This window comes from Anopheles arabiensis, chromosome X (genome assembly GCF_016920715.1).
Source record: "Anopheles arabiensis isolate DONGOLA chromosome X, AaraD3, whole genome shotgun sequence".
Classification (NCBI taxonomy): domain Eukaryota; kingdom Metazoa; phylum Arthropoda; class Insecta; order Diptera; family Culicidae; genus Anopheles; species Anopheles arabiensis.
The window spans coordinates 4,348,673-4,367,640 of record NC_053519.1 but is presented as its reverse complement, the minus strand read 5'-3'; the positions used below and the strand labels follow the sequence as shown (position 1 = coordinate 4,367,640).

Here is an 18,968-nt window from a genome sequence, read left to right as displayed (position 1 = left end):
GATCGATGCACTACTACATGCGAATGTGAGGTGCGAGCGAAACAAAACAACCAAACAAACAAGCTTTGCAGCAGGGGATTGTAATTGTTTTTGGTTTTTGTTGTCGCACCACCTCTAAACTCTAAACGGCACTTAATGGTGCGGTTTGATTGACGGGACGCGCTAATGGGCAATGTTATTGTAGGCGACCCTTCCAGGAAGTGGGTGGAGATGCCGGGACACGTTGGCATTGCACTTGCACTTGCACATGCATACGCACTCATAGTCTGACACGTAAACAGCCACAAAGGGGCTCCAAGACGGAGCCACCGTCAGCAAAATAAAAGCGGAGCCGGACGGGAGAAAAATGCGAACCAAACGCCAAAGCTTTCCACTCCAACCCCTCCTCAGCTACACTTTTCTAACACTGTAGGGAAGCCCCTTACCCTCATCACTTCTAGAGTTCGGGGTTCGGGGGGACCCGCTTGCTGAGACTTCCGTGAGCTTACTAGCCGTCGTGTGGATGTGTCCGTCGGCCGGCTGTTTCTCGCTGCTCTCGGGCAGTTTTTTTTTTCTGCAGTTCGCATTCCCCGGTGTGTTGGCGCCTTCCCGCCCTTCCACCCCTCTCCTCCTCCAACACATCATGTGTGTGTGTGTGCGTGCTCTTGGAGTGTTTCCACGTGTGTTTAGCCGTACGGGTTGAACGCTGAGCGGCGTGTTCGTGTCGGTAATTCTCACATTCTCCCCCATGAAGACGGAGAAGGAAGGGAGGGAAGGAGCATTGCTGTGTATATCATCCATCATCAACATCATCATCATCGCCACAACATTGCACGCTGCACTGACAAAACGTGACACACACACACACTGGTCGGTCGATGTGCAAAACATTAGCACACACAACAAAAAAAAAAAAAAACAAATCGCCCAAAAACCCTGAACGTGTGACGGCACGTGTGTGTGGCACGCGAAGGCGCACGCGTTACCCACACCGCGTTACACCGCTATACAAAAGCCTGCACCACACACACATACGGGCGCGCGCATCCGTACGCACACGCAAACAGAGCTGTTGGTTTACGAGAGCATCACACATCACACCAGCAACAACGGTGGACGGCGGGGCGAAGGAAGTGGCGGCACTAAACTGCACTAGAACGACCGCAAGAGTGCGAATGTTTTGGGGGGTTTGCATTTAGCTAGGACAAAGCAGCATTTGCAAAGTGTTTGGTGGTCCTAACGGAAAAACTGGGGACTATTCTAGCAAAGGCAAGCGACAAAGGTTCGATCCCTAACCCCTGGGGAAATTGATAGGGCATGTTACAAGCGTAGAATATATGTCTACTTCTAGTGACAGTCTAGTCAACCTTTGTTCTCCAAAAAACGGCCCAGTTTGCAGGAATAATTGAGTCTTCTAGGACCCATTACAAACTAATTTGTTGGCATTGTGCATCCTCAAATATTCAGTATCTTTCAAATTCCATAAGCAATACTTGTAAAAGCAGCTCAGTCTGTCATCGCAGCCATAAAGACGAATGATGCCCAACAGGTTCTAAACTCTTCTTTTGATAATTACAAAGCAATGTTCTTTGTAGCCATCTGAAGCAAAACAACTGCGCAACAAAACTGGTGGTTTTGCATGGAAACAATTATGCATCACAGGATGTCTTTGGATTTTGATTCTAGGATCTTGGTAGGTCCCAAAATTCCTCGCAGCGAACATCTATCGGCTTGCACTCTCCTATCTGAGCAGCCCGTCTGAATCTGAGAGGCCACATCACATTGTGGAATTCGGAGTGGAATAGAAACGCGATTTTGCCAATAAGGAGAATTTAGGTGTTTTTTGAGGAAGAACCACATAATCCAAACATGAGCGTGTCGTCGCAAAAAAAAACACAATGTCTTCGGCATAGAATTCTTTATGTTTCATATGCAATTCCGATCAATTCTTCCGGGGATCTGTCAAATAAGGTATGTAGTAATGTAGGTATGTTACATATACATGGGTAATAACTTTTCGATTACCCCTAAGACATTACATTCAATAACTTACAAAAGTAGTCTGGTGCGCATCAGTAAATAAAAGCAAGAAGTATTGCCAAGGAAAAGCCTAAAGGAAAAGAAAGAGGTTTGGAAACTGAGGAAACAATTGATCACATTGGTGCTCTTAAAATTGATGATTGAAATTCACAAAAAGGACCCATTTATGCAAAATGTCGAAAACTAAACATGTTCAGAAAATACCTAAAAAAAAGGGATCAATCAACATGGTAACATGGATTTTTGTTGTTGTTTTGGATTGTAACGAAATTAATTTTTTTTTCTCAAAAATATTTCGTCATTTTCAAGGGAGGTCGTTATACACGCTAAAATACGGTAATAGATATTTTACACGAGTTCTGTTTGCTACGTGGATGTATCGTTCTCTACCCCATGCTCCTGCCTGATCCTTCGCTCTCTACCAAGAAAGAAGGGACAGTGAAGATGCAAAAGTACCCAACGCTTATGCCTGAGGACCGGTAAATCCACATTAGTATATCCCAGCTAGAGTTAATATCCCGTCGTAAGCCCCCTAGAAGCAGGCTACCATTGGCCGTTCTAGTGTAAAACCCTTTCTTACTCTGGCACTTAAAGAATAAAAGACCGAAGCCCAGCAAAAGTTTGCACAAAGGCGCCTGACAAAGTTTTAGCGCCAGGCCATTGCTTTGTCATTGCGTGTGTCGCGCTATTCACACCTTGTCTGGGGGGGGGGGTCTTTTTCAGGCTGTTGTTGCTGCAGTTGCTTCCGCCGTCGCAACACCGGCGCATTTTGCTGAGGGGCTACAGGGGATAAGACGATTCAGGCGAGCGCGCGGTGTGTTTGTTTACCACTTTGTATACAAAACCATCCCCCCCCCATCACCACGCCAGTCGCCTTGGAAATAGCAACAATACACATAGAGAGAGAGAGATAGAGACACACACAAATACGGACGGACGGACGGTTGAGATTTATAAATATTCCGGGGATGCGCGCGTTTTCCTTCGCGATTTGTTTTACGATATGCAAATCATGCTGACTCGTCTGGGCGGCGGCAAGATGTCGCTGCAGCCTGGTGGCCCCGTTGGCTATACCGGCTGGCGTCGCGTGGCCGTTACATTGTGTGTGTAAATACATCGGGGTTGGATTAGGTCGGTCGGTAGCAGTTGCCGTCTAGAATGTATTATCGCTGCATCGCAAGAGTGATAGAGAACGAGAGAGCGAGAGAGTGTGCTAATTTGTGATGGTAATAGAAAAGCCCTACCACTCATATCTCACCCTTATCAAATGACCCAACCTCACAGGGGACACGTCAGGGTCGTTTGTTTGGAAAAATGTTACACAGGAGCTTGATAACGTCATTTAACGGTCCTCAATAAGGCACACTATTGTGCCCCCTGCGTGTTGTAAGTGATTCATACTCTTTCGCTCTTTCTATCTATCTATCGATTGCGTCTGCAACGGAGTCCTGCACACACGCGTCACGCGTTTTACGACCCTCGCCTCGAACGCCGAGCACAAACGATCGAACGATCGATATCTCAACGAAACAGATGTATCGGATGTGGAAGAAAGGCGTGGAAGAAAGCTTCAGCTCGCTGCTACTCTGCCAATATAAGGTTGTTTATATTATCATTGCTATTCTTGTCGTCCGGATTGTGGTAGTGTAACACCAAACCCTGAACTACATTACATTCGTCTAACGAGATTAAAAGTATTTTATCGGGACCGGGATAAAAGTAGCGTCACAATTTCCATATCTCACCGTGCCAGCGACGGCTGATTGCACATTAAAGCTCAATAAATAGTTTTGATCGATTTGGTCGCGGATGTTGCGAAAGGCAATTTGAATAAATAAAGTGTAAGCTGCAGTGAGACGTCACTCATCGTTTTTCGAACGACCGTTTGCTGTGTTTGTTTGATTCCCGCAGCAGCAGATGCTTCCCGGAGGCGTTTCAGGTTCTTCTCATGCGCAGCTGCTCTTCATCTTCGAATCCTAAAAAAAAACAAAAACAAAATGGAAAGTAAACATTAGTTCAAATATTCTCCCTAATCCTGCAGGTTCGTCTTGTCCCTCACGTCGAACCGATAGTCGGAAACTATGAAAGAGGATTCCGAAACGGAAAATCAACCACTGATTAAATCCTCACCATGCGGCAGATCTTGGAGAAGATGGCAGAATACAGACACGACACGTACCATCTCTTCATTGACTTCAAAGCTGCATATGATATGATATAACCAAGATAAAACTGTACGACGCTATGAGTTCTTTTGGAATCCTGGCCACACTGATAAGGCTAGTTGAGAATGACTATCACCAACGTCACTTGCCAGATGAAGGTGGACGGAAAACTCTTAGCGCCTTTTGCAACCACCAAAGGTCTGCATCAGGGGGACGGGCTTGTCTGTCTTCTGTTGAACTTGGCGCTAGAGAGGGTCATTCGTGGCTCGAGAGTGGAGACTACGGGAACCATCTTCTATAAGTCAACCCAGACCCTGGCATACGCTGATGATATAGACATCATTGGTCTGCGGTTCTCCTATGTAGCAGAAGCATATCAAAGGATCGAGCAGGCGGCAGAGATCCTCGGATTACAGATAAACGAGGCAAAGACCAAACTGATGGTGGCATCAAGGCGCAAGGATGTTAACTGCCAACCGGTCATTCTACAATGTGACAAATCAGTTCACCTCAAAGAACCACCTATCGCGACGAACGAAGCTGGGACTATATAGTAGTTATATAGTACAGGTACTCACTTCTCCGAGACATAGACACTGCCCACATCTGACGAAACCCTCTTGGTCGCGTTTGAGAGGAAGATGCTCAGAAGGATACTTGAGGTGTGAAAGGACAATGGTGGAGTCGTTATAACGACGAGCTATACGAGATGTACGGTGACCTCACTATCGTGCAGCGCTTCAAGTTCTCCAGTCGACCCTGGGTGGGCTGGCCATAATGTACGTATGGAAGCGGACGACCCAGCCCAAGTAAAGTGTTTTTAGGCCGTACACAGAAGTGTTGGGAAAAATGAAGTTTTCGTCGGAATCGAATCCGGCTTGATTTGAAGGTTTCTGAAATCGATTCCAGAATTGGCTCCGGAATCATAATCGCTTCCGGAATTGGTTCCGATATCAGAATTGGCACCTGAATCGGATTTGGATCCAATGATTTCGCTTCTTAAGCTTCTTATTTCACAACTTCTTATTCAAGAACTGATTGTTATTCCGGAGCTAATTTGAATTCTGGAGTCAATTCTGATATCGTTACCGGAGCAAATTGCGATTCTCAGGTCGATTTCGATTCCGGAGTCGATTCTGATTTCGGAGCTGATTCTGATTCCGTAGTCAACTCCGGACTCGGCCCCAGAGTCGGCATCGATTCCAGCATAGGGATCAGCTCCGGAATTGATTCCGAACACGGAATCGGGAAGGTCTGATTCCGAGTTCTCACCACCATTCCACAATGACAGAGGAGGTGTGATAGGCCCAAAGGTGAGGTGGCAAGATGGCGTGGAGGCGTCCACGTGCAACAATTAGCACACAAAAGAAGAAAAAAACTTACGCTGATAGCCGGAGGAGCTGCTGGTAGAGTTGGTCGTCCCGGCGCTGGCCGTCCCAGTGCCGGCGTCCGGCTTGCGGGGCGACTCCTCGTACCGCCAGGTGGCGCACGGATCGGTGTAGTACCGGTCGGCCGGCCCGTTCAGCCGGCCGCCCCCCACCAGCTCGATCCGGTCGAGCTGCTCGCCGGTACAGTCCTTGCCGCGCGCCACCTTGCTCAGGTTCGCCAGCAGAAACTCCTTATCCTTCGCCTCCAGGCAGAGCAGCTCCTTGAGCAGCTTCACCTTCGCAATCTGGGCGCGCGACTTGGCCCGCAGATAGTAGGTGGCGACGCCCATCGTCAGCAGCACGCCGCCGATGATGGCCGGCTTGGTGATGTAGACGAACGCGCGCCAGAACAGGTGCTCCTCGCGCAGCTTCAGGATGCCCTGCATGAACAGCTGGTACATGTACTGGGTGCCGCGGAACGGGCCGCAGCCCTCGCTCACCGGCACCTGCATGATGAGGTAGCCGTGCGTGAGCAGCACGCCGAACAGCGACACGAACACCAGCACCAGGAAGAGCGTCTGCGTTTGGCTCGAGCGCCAGAGGCGGGCGGGCGGCTGGCACAGGTACATCAGCTCGCACTTGTTGACGTAGAACACGAGCAGCAGCTTGAGCGCGACCAGCAGGACGAGCGGCGGGGCGAACAGCACGCCGAACCACAGCAGCGTCTGGTTGTACACCAGGCCGAGGCTGTGCGTCTCGATGCAGAACGGGGGCGGCGTCAGGTAGGGCGCGAGCGGGCCCGTTCGACCCCGGGCCGGGCCGTACCGGGCGTGCAGCAGGTAGCGGACGCCCCGTACCGCGCTCAGCAGCACGGTCGAGATGAAGAAGTCCACCACCAGCAAGCGGTACAGCTCCTGGCCGATGGCCGTCTCCCAGCAGCCGGTCGGCGGACGGGTGGTCAGCCAGTGCGCGAACAGCACCGCCACGATCGTGAGCTGCAGCAAGAAGTGGCGCAGCAGGTTGATGTTGAGCTGGGTCGCGCCGTGCCGGTACCGCTCCAGCCGGCCGAGCAGCTGGCAGACGTACCCGAGCGCTGCCATCGTGCCGTTGGACGCGAGCGACACGTACAGCGCGGACCAGGCGGCAAAGTGGTCGGCCGGGCCGAACCGGTCCAGCACCGCCCACAGGCAGGCGGCAACGGCCGCGATCAGCGCGAGCACGGTCGCGTGTGCCACCGCGTTCAGCGTTTCGGTGCGCAGGCGCTGCCAGCGGCCGACCGGGGCCGGCGTGCGGTTGCGCTGCGCCAGATAGTCGCGCAGCTCGGTCAGGATGGTGGCGTGCTTGAGCCGGGCCGCCTTCCCGTTCGCGATGCCGTAGTCCCACGAGCACACGATCTTGTGCGTCAGTATGTTCTGCACCGTCGCGCTCGACTCGATGAAGCTGATCCGGTACGCGCGGCCCATGCTGACCGACACGAACACGAACGTGGCGAGCAGCAGGATCGTGATGGTGAGGAAGTAGGCGTGCGGCAGGCTGTACTCAGCCGTGCCCGGCACGAGCGTGAACGAGCGGTTGCTGTACGACCCGTAGTACATGACCGAGTCGCTCAGGTAGCCCTGGAACGGATGGGGTAGAAGAGAAAACGATATTAATGTTGAGCATTGGACGCGCACGGCAGAGCAGAGTGGATGTAGCGAATTTCAATGGCCTAGAGTGAGGCACTTAAAGTGGCCAGGACACTACTTACCCCACAAGCACATCCTATCACAGCGTTTACAGTGTGTAAGCATTACGGACAGATAAATAACTTGTATTAAGGGACATATGGTTAGGGGCAAACAAGACTATCGTCACAAGAAAAATGCTTTCGCAGCATGCATAATGAACATAAATGAGTCTTTGAACCCTGTTCTGACCAACGATCGATAATGATCGATAGTTTGCGATGAACTTGATCGACAAAAATGAACTTCAGTTATATGTACAGTCCGTTCCCGAGTTACGCCTATTTTGCCGCTAAATTTTGACCGTAACTCACTTATTTTTGTCTATTTTTGTCAATGGCACCAATTTTTGACAGCGTGTCACAATTTTTGCCTCGAAGGCATCAATATTGAATCAATCGGTTTATTTACAAAATTTTACGTAATTTCTGAAATTATTTTGTCTCAAAAACAATCAAATTACACGGTTTTTGGAATTGTTTATGTAATTTACAATTACTATTGGCAAAAATCTGCTTATATACCTTAAAAAATTTATCATGATTTTGATACAGCAGTCAAAAATTGATGCGCACTGTCAAAAAATGATGCCTTAGAGCCAAAAGTAGTTGGCAATGGCTGTAAAAGTACTAAATAGAATTAAAAATAGCCAGCAATCAATTGTATTTTGGAAAAAAATCCGCGAAATTCGACCTACGCGGGTGCCTCGGGAACGCACAAACCGCGTAACTCGGAAAAAGACTGTAAAACATCATTTTAAATTTTGTGTTATAACGACGGCTACAACAAATATTCCATGCTGTATGTTTTTTCCTTCTAAAACCGATTTAAAACCAGGAACATTTTGAAAACATAATTGTTAGACTAAAATGAAGAATTCATTGGTTTGTTTGAATTTGCATGTCATGTTCCTCTAACAACCTGGTGACGAGTTTTGTTTACAGCAGATCTTATGTAAAATCTTACCATTTCCTACAAATGTGCCAACGCATACATTTAATATACGATCGATCGATCCGCTCCAGTTACTCCACGAGTAACTCTAGATTTTGCAAACGATCGATCGATATAAATTAAATTTTTGGCTATAGTTGCATGCGTATAACACTCCTCTTTGATGTATTTTCAAAATTAAAAGTGTATAAACACAGAATGAATATCTAGTACGAGTCAGGAAACAAAAATGTCATGAAATGAATATAAAATTAATCAAAATGAACCAGAATGACTCTGAAATGAACGGTCCCCAAGTGAACAAATTTTGGCCCAAAATGAACCAAAAATCAGTTCATTGGCGAACCATTGCACAGAATGAAACAATCGGTCGTGAACGATCGGTGTTTGGAAACCGTACCGAAATCAACGACGGTAAAGAGGACCCACCCCAAGAGCCGTGCTCCTGCCCCGCTTACCTCACCGGTCAGCAGATCGCGCAGCTGAAACGGTTGCCGGGCGGCCGGCCCCTCGGGCCCCGCCAGCAGCTGCGGAAAGATGACGAACGAGCCGACGAACAGCGCCAGCACCAGGTTGAGCACCAGCAGCCGGCGCAGAAACTTAAAGTACGCACTGATCCGGCTGCCGAAGTGGCCCTCGATCTGCTTCATGCTGCCATAGAACGGCTCGAAGTTGGTGACGAAGCACTGGGCGAAGCGGGCGGCGCGCGCCACGTACCGCTTCGCGCCGTACCGGTACCGGCGCAGCAGCCCGATCGATTTGGCGCGGGTCGCCCGCCGGTGGACGGTGCGCGCCAGCTGCTCCCGGATCTGGCGCTTGGTCGAGATCTTGTGCGCGATCGATTTGATCGTCTCGATGCGCAGCTGCTCCGCGACCGGGTTGTCCTCCATCAGCTGCTCCCGCTGGCCGAGCTCCATCGTGATGTGGTCCACGTCGGACGCGCTGGTCGTGATCAGGTCGCCGTCGATCGAGAGCGCTACAGAGGGAGGAGGAAAAGGAGGGCAACCGTTTAAAAGTGGTGCTAGAAAAAAACGGGGACGCCGAAAAGACAAACGAACTTTTCTGTAACCGCGACGGCATTAGCCGGATGGTTTTGTTATAAACGGTGCGCTTGTTGTTCTTCACACTCCGCCCAAAGTTGCTCGACCAGCGCCGGAAACTCTGGCAAAAGAGAAAAAAGGAATCGATGAAAATGGGGCAAAGCACACATTTCACATTACACGGGACTCACCTGCGAGAAGCTTACGTTCACGCCGCCCACCGCACCGGACTGGAACTGGTCCTCCACACTGGCAAGCGGATTTCCGGCGGGCGTGTACAGCCCGTCGCCGTGGCCCAGCCGCGCCTCCGCCGCCTCGTCCGGCAGTACCTCGATCTTGTCCTCTTCCGGAAGGGATTTGTTTACAATACTGCTACCTCCACCACCATCACTGCTACCGCCGCCCACGTCCATTGATACGCTGCTGGCTGCTGGCTGGTGCCGTCGCTGGTTGCCCACCTCGTTGACCTCGGCGTGAAATGTCGCATCGGTCAGCACAGCACGATGGCGAGCCATTGTGTCGCCCCCGCGCGGGTGTACAGGCGACTCCGAATTGCGATGCACACACACACACCCCTGCCCGCTCGTTCCGTGCCAGTGGCCTTGTATCAGTTCTGCAGCACCATCATTCGAGGGGAACAAACAGCCGGAACTTCCCGTGCCACTCGAGATTGGTGTCTGATAAGACGATCTATGCGTGAAGTTTGTTGTTTGTTATCGTTTCCCGTACACACCTGAGACGTTCGTTTCCGAGACGGGGAGGGGGCCCAAAGTTTACATTCCACCGAGTGACAGCTGGGAGTAGACCACGGTTCCAATGCCCTTGTCGGTGTGTGTGAGGGTTTGTGTGTAAAATTGTCCCTAAAACCTGTTCACATTGCTCGGTCGCACTCCTGTATTGGTGCGATCGTGCACAGCTGTGAAAGCTGCAACTGGCGGTATGAAAAGCTTCACCGAAAGCTTTGCGGAGCGGGTGAAATATTTCATGGGGCTTGAAATGTTTCGTGCACTTCTTGCAAGCAGAAAGATTTCGCATTCAAATTAACGGATTTCCAAAGTGCTTCCGGCGGCACGTGTAGTGGAACGCCGTTTATCCGGCTGTCTGTTCAATATTACAGCCGCGAACTAAGCAGGAGCAGGACATTAGAAAAAAAACGTTAAAATAAAAAAAAAAACACCACGAAGAAAAACACTGAAAAGTACAGGTGTCTAGGGTATAATCTGGATTAGAGAGAGCTCAGAGGACCAACGTAAAGGTAATCATCACTTAGAGTACCACCATATGCAGTATGTTTTCCCCATGATTCTGCCTTCCAATGTTCTCTATGACCTGTTTGATCGCTTTATAGGTTTCTTCTGCATCAAAACGGCATATATGGATGATGTGTATATCTAACAGTGATGGCCATGTGCAAAGATACAGGTGCATTTCAGAATCATCGATAGGAGTTTAGCACCTCTTAGATATGGCCCGGTCAACAATTATTCTACAGGATGCTCCAGATGCTTGAGTTCTTGATGACTGTAGCTGGATGCAGCCTCCCATCCTTGCAGATTTCCGATTTCCAACAGGTCACTTGATTCGCTATTCCCCAGTGCTGAACTGGGAATAGCTGTCGAACATCTTTTTGGTGGGGGATAAGTCCGGTACAGTGGCGGATTTAGAGTACCAGGGGCCCTACGCGATAAGATGTTCCCCATTGTAAACCGTGAGGGGGGGGGGGGGGGAGCTCAGGGATTGACGGCCATGGGGCCCCAACAATCATCGGCCCTAACCCTACTCTTAACTAACGAGGAAGAGGGGTGGGGGGCAAATGATTCGCCAGGCTTGGGGTCCTCACATCCATCCTTCAGGAGCTAGTACTCTGTACACTATTATACATACTGCGTACGTATAGTACCTACTGTTCTACAGGGCCCCTAAATCAGCGGGCCCTAGGCAACTGTCTAGTCCGCCTACCGTTAGATCTGTCGCTGGTTTGACATCCTCATAACATGCATTCGCTACCGTCTAGATATCAGGTTCGCCGAACAGTCATCCTTCTCCTCCAAACTCCATTGCATCCTCCGCTCGGAAGGTCCAAGACTCGTGTCGATAGAATCCCACCGGACGAATCATTGTGCGATATATGTCACATTTCATGCGGTCTGGATCTCATCACATGGCGGCCCATAGTATGCACGACTTCTCCTGCACAATGCGTCTTCGCGGATTTCACGGCACATATCTTTATCCGAAGTAACTTCCGAAGTAACTTCCGAAGTAACTACCATGATAACAGAACTCCTGTCGGGGATGTCGCTGTCAACTATTAAACTGATTCCCAGATGGTCTGTGTCTCCGGCAAGCAGGTACTTCGATTTTGCCGCATTGGTTGCAATCCAATTCTGACTGCTTCTAGTTTTGGTCACCTGTCTCCTTTCACACTCCTTGGATGTAATCTTGCCAATGATGTCGAAGGTATCCGCAAAGTCAAGAAATAGGAAATACCGGTAGAATATCGTACATGAAGGCTGTCGTTGTCTAGGCTCCCGTTTCTAATGACACCTTTCAGGGCGATGTTGAAGAGCAGACCGTTGAAGAGCAGAAATTCGCTCATCCTATCAGATCTAATCAGTGTAACGGGTTTGTGGATTTCTCTCAGGCAGAACATTCTCATCAACCATCTCATGGAACATGCAGCTGTTGAAAGATGAGGGAGAAGACGTCACAGGATGGTTTAAACGGCTACAACTTGACTACGCAGTCCAGACTTTAAGAGATATGTGCATGAGGACCTAGAATATCGCTAAAATTGGGTTCTATTAACTAAAAAGATTGTTTGCCGTTAATCAGGTTTCAGCAAATCGACAAAATCCAAACACTTTTGCGGAAAGCAAGATAATGAATAGCTACACTGCTTTGTTTCTAGAGCTGAAGCAGTTCATTATATCAACCTCAATGGCTTAGCATGTCCTATTTTAGCTATGATCACGTGCAATCATCCTATTCCACGCCACTTTCCCCTACTGTGCAGCTATTCTTCCGCTCTTTCAGTTTTCTGCTGGCGCAGCTGCTGCAAATAGTTGATCCCCCACTTGATCCAGTAGAAAGGTGTTTGACATGCGGCGTTGCGCTTCACATCGAGTGTTGACGGTGGCCAGGTGGACTGTTATATATTGCTGTGATTATCGTAACACTCGCAATTGATCCGCCGATTACCTGTCGGGCCGGGCCGGCCAGCCGGCCCAGGGGGAGGTAGGGACAGGTGCGATAAGATGCATCGGCCATGATAGTGTCTGACTTATCGCTTATTTATGACGTCTCTTCGGGCCAGCAGTAGAGCTACACAGTGGTGATGGATTGTGAATTCGTACCATGGAATCCGCTGCGGTCGAAAAGCATCCGGGGTGAGGCCGTGCGAGTGCGATGGAGACAGCAGAGGATTGCGTTTTTTTTGTATGCTGCATGCTTTTGGGAGATTAGATAGACAGGCTGCGAGAGGAGAGTGGGAGGATCAGATATACAGTGGTGCAACAGCAATCGCTGAAAGCCTTTCCATCTGTACGGATCTGGCGGTTGGGCGCTGGATCGCAACTAGCATAAGGCACTGCTAGGTAGCGAATGATTGCCATCGAACGGGCGAAAGACAATTGGTAATCTGGTGTTTTGCTCTAGTCACTGGGTTAACGAGTTTTTGGTTAGCGCTTTATCGCTGTTTGGCAATTGCTCAACTCCATTGAATTGGCTGGGGAAGTACTGGCGGGCTTAGAGTAGGTGCAAAGTCTCGCATTTGTTGTTGCCGTTGATGTTATTTGGGATAATGGTCATATTAGTGCGTTTCGGGGGTGAAGAATCGTCCGCGTAACGCGTCAACAATGCCGACGAATCATCGCTCGATGAGATACCGAGGTGGGACAAAAACGCTCAAGTGGGCTGTAGTCGGGCAACGATAATGCAGCCATCGGCACCTGTTTGCCTACAACACCTGACGCCCGGAAGGCACAAATCTTATCGATGCCTTTCTGCCTCATTGCGCTATCTCGCGGACGAACCCGATTAAATTGGTCAATTCAAACCGAACCGGGCAGATGGTCCGTCGGATTGCCCAGTCGCGCTATACCCCGGCGGTGGCGACCATCGACGACTCCAGTACACTGCCAACCAGCGTGGCGATCGTGTCATCTGCAGCGCACGATCCCCGACCGAGAAGTTGTTCAACGATCAACGCCTATACATCGAGTCACCCGATCAACACAGGACACAGGTCATCGACAGTGTCCATTTCGCACAGAGTGTCAAGTGCTTCTGGAGTGTGCTGTTTGTGTTGATGTAAGTGGAGACGGAGGCTTAGCCTGGGATAGTAGTGATGAGTGGTGCTCGGACGTTGAAGATGTTGCTACTGCTGGTGATGGCGGTGGTGGTGGTGGTCCCACCCGCCGCAACCCAGGGTGAGGTAGAAGGCTACCACTGCGTGATGCACGACGTGTGCGCCCAGATCGGCATCCACGCGCAGAACTGCCCGGTGAAGATGGCGCCGAAGCCACTGACCAACGCAGCGGCCATCGAGATCATGCACCGGCGGTGCGGCTGGATGTTCCCCGCCGACGATACGCCGGTGTGCTGCGCGACCAGCCAGGTGCTGGAGATGGACAAGAACTTCCAGCAGGCGGAGGGCTTGTTTAGTCGCTGCTCCACCTGTCTTACCAACATGCTGTACAGCATCTGCAGCCTGGCCTGCCATCCTGAGCAGAGCCGGTTCCTGACCGCGTACACAGAGCCGACGACCGGCGCGTACGTGAATCGGGTCGACTACCGAATCGACCGGCAGTATGTGCAGGACACGTTCGACTCGTGCAAGGGCATCGTGCTGCCGTCCAGCGGCAAGTACGCGATGGACGTCGGCTGCGGCTACTGGGAGGCGGCCGGCTGCACGGCGGAGCGCTGGTTCCAGTACATGGGCGCCGCCGACAACGAGTTTGTGCCGTTCGAGATCAACTACCTGTACGAGGAGGACCCGGAGCAGCGCTTCAATCAGGAGGTGAAGCACTGTAACGAGGCGTACGACGGCTCGTACGCCTGCTCGTGCGTCGACTGCGACGAGAGCTGCCCGACGAGCGAGCCGCCCCAGCCGAAGGATCCGGGCTTCATGGTGGGCGACCTGAACGGGGTCACCTTCACTGTCGCGGTCGTCGTCGGCGGCATTGGGCTCGCGTGCATCGTGCTCGCCCTGCTGTTCGGCGGAAAGGAGGGCGCGAAGCAGCAGCTGCCCGACCTGCCCTCCTTTTTCGGCGGCTTCCCGTCGGTCAACCAGGCGCTAGGGCGTACCTTTACACGTTGGGGTACTTGTAAGTGAAGCTTCAACCTCTTCTTGACACACGCACCAGATCAAACCCGAGTCCGTCTACAGCTAGTTGGGGGTTTGTGCTCTTTTTTTTGTTACAGTCTGTGCCCGCAATCCGGTGCTGATATTGGCAATATGTTCGTGGATCGTGGGAGGGCTTGCGTTCGGCATACAGTACCTGATCATAACGACCGATCCAGTGGAGCTGTGGGCTGCGCCGGACAGTCGAGCGCGCCAGGAGAAAGACTACTTCGATTCGCGTTTCTCGCCGTTCTACCGCACCGAGCAGATCTTCATCAAGCCGACGCGGCAAGAGTTCGTAAGTGCAAATGCGGTTTAATGGGCGTGTCGGAAAGAGTTGGGGAGTGGAATCAATCTGAATCAGTGATTTTGTGATCTCTTCCAAGGTGTCTGCATCTGCTTAGATTCGGTTCAAGAATCTCCAGGCATTAATGAGTCTATTCCCCAAGGTTACAGAAAGTCGATGACTCAACAATGCAAAGAAAGTGTGCCAATGGTGTAGGATAAGAAAGCCTGCATTGAAATTTCAGAAATTTACGAATCTTCAAAGGTGATGAAATAACTTGGGAGACTTACAGTATTTGAACAGATCTTTAGATCCATTTATATTGCGGCTCTTATTACTTTCAACCTCTCCAGAAGTCTCCGATTCAGAATTTGATTCGTGACTCAAACGACTCCTCAACATGCATTCTAGTGATTATTCTGAAATCTATACTCCAATCTGTCTTGTACCCCTATCCCTAGTTTATACACCCGACGGCGGAAGGCAACCAGACGTTCGGACCTGCCTACGACCGGGAGTTTCTGCTCGAGGTGTTCAAGCTGCAGACCACAATCGAACAGCTCGGCCAGGCAGAGGGGCGCGGTCTGGAGCAGATCTGCTTCGCCCCGATGACGCAGGTTGGTGCGCAGACCGTACTATCGGAGTGTACCGTGCAGAGCGTGTTCGGCTACTTCAAGAACAGTCTCGCGGAATTCAACCGGACCGGCACGGACCTGAACGGATTCGTGGTTAACTATCTGGACAAGATCAACGGTTGCACGCGCAACGCCTACCTGCCGTCCTGCTTCGGCACGTACGGGGGCCCCATCGAGCCGGGCGTCGCGGTTGGTGGGTTCCCGCAACCAGCTCCCGGTGCTAACCCCGACTTTCGACTCGCGACCGGCGTCGTGCTGACGTTCCTCGTTGAGAACAAGGCGAACAAGGACGAGCTCGGGCCGGCGCTCGAGTGGGAGCAGCGGTTCGTCGACTTTATGCGCGACTTCGAGCACCCGATGATGGAGGTCGCCTACTCGGCGGAGCGCTCGATCGAGGACGGCATCGACGAGATGTCGGAGGCGGAGATGTACACCGTCATCATCAGCTACGTGGTGATGTTCGTGTACATTACCTTCTCGCTCGGGAAGATCCGCGGCTTCCGGCAGTTTCTGCACGGCTCGCGCATCGTGCTGGCGGTCGGCGGCATCGTGGTGGTGCTCGCGTCTGTCGCTTGCAGCCTCGGGTTCTTCGGCTATCTCGAGCTGGCGACGACGATGCTCACGATCGAGGTGATCCCGTTCCTGGTGCTGGCGGTCGGCGTCGACAACATCTTCATGCTGGTGCACGCGTTCAACCGGATCGACCGGGAGCGGACGCCCGAGACGGCCTGCGCGATCGGCGAAGCGCTCGGCCAGATCGGTCCATCGATTCTGCTGACCTCGGCGAGCGAGTGCTGCTGCTTTGCGATCGGTGCGCTGTCACCGATGCCGGCTGTCAATACGTTCGCCTGGTACGCGACCGTCGCGCTGCTGGTCGACTTTCTGCTGCAGATTTCGGCATTCGTCGCGCTGATGGCGCTGGATGAGAAGCGGGTCGAGCGGGGCCGGCTCGATCTGGTGTGCTGCGTGCGCGCCACCAAGAACCCGGACAAACCGGTCGCCCCGGACGGACCGGGGTGGCTGGAGCGGGTGGTGGAGCGATTCTACGTGCCGTTTCTGCTGCGGCCGAGGGTGCGGCTGACCGTGCTGGCCCTGTTTCTCGTCTGGGGCTCGCTGTCGCTGATGGTGGTGCCGAGCATCGAGCCTGGACTGGACCAGGAGCTGTCGATGGCGGAGGACTCACACGTGGTCAAGTACTTCCGCTTCATGGCTGAGCTGTTCTGGATGGGGCCGCCCGTCTACTTCGTGGTGAAGGCCGGCCTGAACTACACCGACGTGCAGCACCAAAACCTGGTGTGCGGTGGCATCCTGTGCAATGACGACTCGATCTCCACCAAGCTCTACCAAGCCTCGCTCTATCCGGAAACGTAAGCATCTGAGAGTGACTCTCTGACTAGTTCTAGGCACTCACGCTTGGGGATATCTCTGTTTTTTCCCTCGGTAGGACACACATTGCAAGACCCGCCTCGTCCTGGCTCGACGACTACATCGACTGGCTGGCGATTCAGTCCTGCTGCAAGTACAATCCCACGGACGGGTCCTTCTGTGCCAGCAGTAAGTATTCTCATATGTTCCCCTACAGCACTAGTGTTGTGTTGCATGAATCTTTGCTTGAGTTTCATTTATATGAATCTGTAGCGATAAGTGATTCTAATCTTGAATCGGATCTTCAAAAATTCACGAATTTCTAAAGACTTATGAATCTACAAAGATTTAGGAAACTTCAAAGATTCAAGAATTCATAAATATGTTATAAATCTCCAGAGCTTTTTGATTCTTTGAAGACTCAGGAATCTCCGACAATTCATAAACCTTAACAGATTAACGATTTTCAAGATATTCAATTTGTGCGATCCCGTGGTACAGTAACTCGCACAACTTAACAACATCCCCGTCGGGGGTTCAAGCCTCGCATGTAGTGTCTACCCATAGCAAGAATAGACTATCTGGCATTACCACGTAGGTAATCGCTAATGACCACGTAGGTCGTTATGTCAAGAAAAAGAACAAGAAGAAGCTCAACCTCCATAAATCTTTCTGGGTACATGAGTTCTGGGGATTCAGATTCATTGAATCACTTCAAAGATTTATCCAAATTTTTGAATCTGAATCAAATGCACCGAACACCTTTCTGCACATACCAAATGAACGACATTTGCTCTTTTGCTCCGCTCACAACAGATATCGTCTTCTGTCCAGCCTGCCCGGAGGAGTACGACGAGACGGGCATCCGGCCGACCGTGCCCCAGTTCGAGCGCTACCTCGAGTTCTTCCTGTCCGACCTGCCGGACGAGAACTGCGCCAAGGCGGGCCGGGCGGCCTACTCGCGCGCCCTCAACTACCTGCTAGATCGGGACGGCCGGCTGAACGTACAGGACTCGTACTTTTCCACCTACCACACGACCGCGGTGACGTCGCGCCAGTTCTACACGGCGCTCGAGCAGGCCCGCCTGATTGCGGCCGACATCCAGCAGATGCTGGACGAGCGCCAGGCCGGCGTCGAGATCTTCCCGTACAGCGTGTTCTACGTGTTCTACGAGCAGTATCTGACGATCTGGAGCGACGCATTGCAGTCGCTCGGCCTGTCCCTGGCGGCCGTGTTCGTCGTCACCTTTCTGGTGACGGGGCTGGATCTGCTCTCCGCCCTGGTCGTCATACTGCTGGTCTTCCTGATCGTGCTCAACATGATGGGGCTGATGTGGCTGTGGAACATTACGCTCAATGCCATCTCGCTGGTCAACTTGGTGATGGTGCGTACCGTGGGGTCCCTGTCGGCATTTTTTGTATTTTTTTACAACTATCACTAACCACTTCTCACTGCTTCGACAGAGCGTCGGCATTGGCGTAGAGTTCATCTCGCACATCGTGCGCACGTACCGGCTGGCGCACGGCACCCGGCTCGAGCGGTCCGCCGCAGCGATGGTCCGCACCGGCAGCTCCGTGTTTTCCGGCATCACGCTCACCAAGTTCGCCGGCATCATCGTGCTCGCCTTTGCCAAGTCGCAGATCTTCCAGATCTTCTACTTCCGCATGTACCTGTGCATCGTGCTGGTCGGGGCCGCCCACGGACTCATACTGCTGCCCGTCTTCCTTACCTACATTGGACCGCCATCGCCACCACCACCACCACCACCACCACCACCAGCAGAGACACCACGCACCGCGCCCACAAAGCAGGAGGAAGCGAAACTGGACCTCAGCAACACGCCGAGCGCTGCGAACGAAACGGAGACCCCGGCGATAGGCAACGAACCCGCGCAACACGCACCCGAGTGAACTCGCATCAGCTTAAACACGCGCACGTTGTTTGTTGTTTTGTTTTAATTACTTATTTATTTACCACTGACACCTAGAATGCACAACCGCGGCAAACACAAAAAAAAAAACTAATAAAGCGAAACCCGAACCCACGGGAGTGCCTTAAACAGTAGACA

At 51.7% G+C, this 18,968-nt stretch overlaps 2 protein-coding genes across 2 annotated transcripts; one reads left to right on the top strand and one right to left on the bottom strand.

Moving 5' to 3' along the window:
* Positions 1-3,601: 3,601 nt before the first annotated feature.
* LOC120906113 (transmembrane channel-like protein 3) lies at positions 3,602-10,091 on the bottom strand. The gene is made up of 5 exons (XM_040317566.1): positions 9,461-10,091; positions 9,288-9,390; positions 8,688-9,205; positions 5,568-7,167; positions 3,602-3,995 (listed from the first exon to the last, which is right to left on the bottom strand). The coding sequence occupies exons 1-5, from the start codon at positions 9,782-9,784 to the stop codon at positions 3,955-3,957; spliced, it is 2,586 nt and encodes an 861-aa protein (XP_040173500.1). The 5' UTR covers positions 9,785-10,091; the 3' UTR covers positions 3,602-3,954.
* Positions 10,092-11,171: 1,080 nt separating this feature from the next.
* LOC120906471 (NPC intracellular cholesterol transporter 1 homolog 1b) lies at positions 11,172-18,964 on the top strand. The gene is made up of 6 exons (XM_040318190.1): positions 11,172-14,596; positions 14,694-14,911; positions 15,361-16,901; positions 16,979-17,088; positions 17,716-18,284; positions 18,364-18,964. Exons 1-6 carry the CDS (start codon positions 13,618-13,620, stop codon positions 18,808-18,810), a joined length of 3,864 nt encoding a protein of 1,287 aa, XP_040174124.1. The 5' UTR covers positions 11,172-13,617; the 3' UTR covers positions 18,811-18,964.
* The last annotated feature ends 4 nt before the right edge of the window (positions 18,965-18,968 follow it).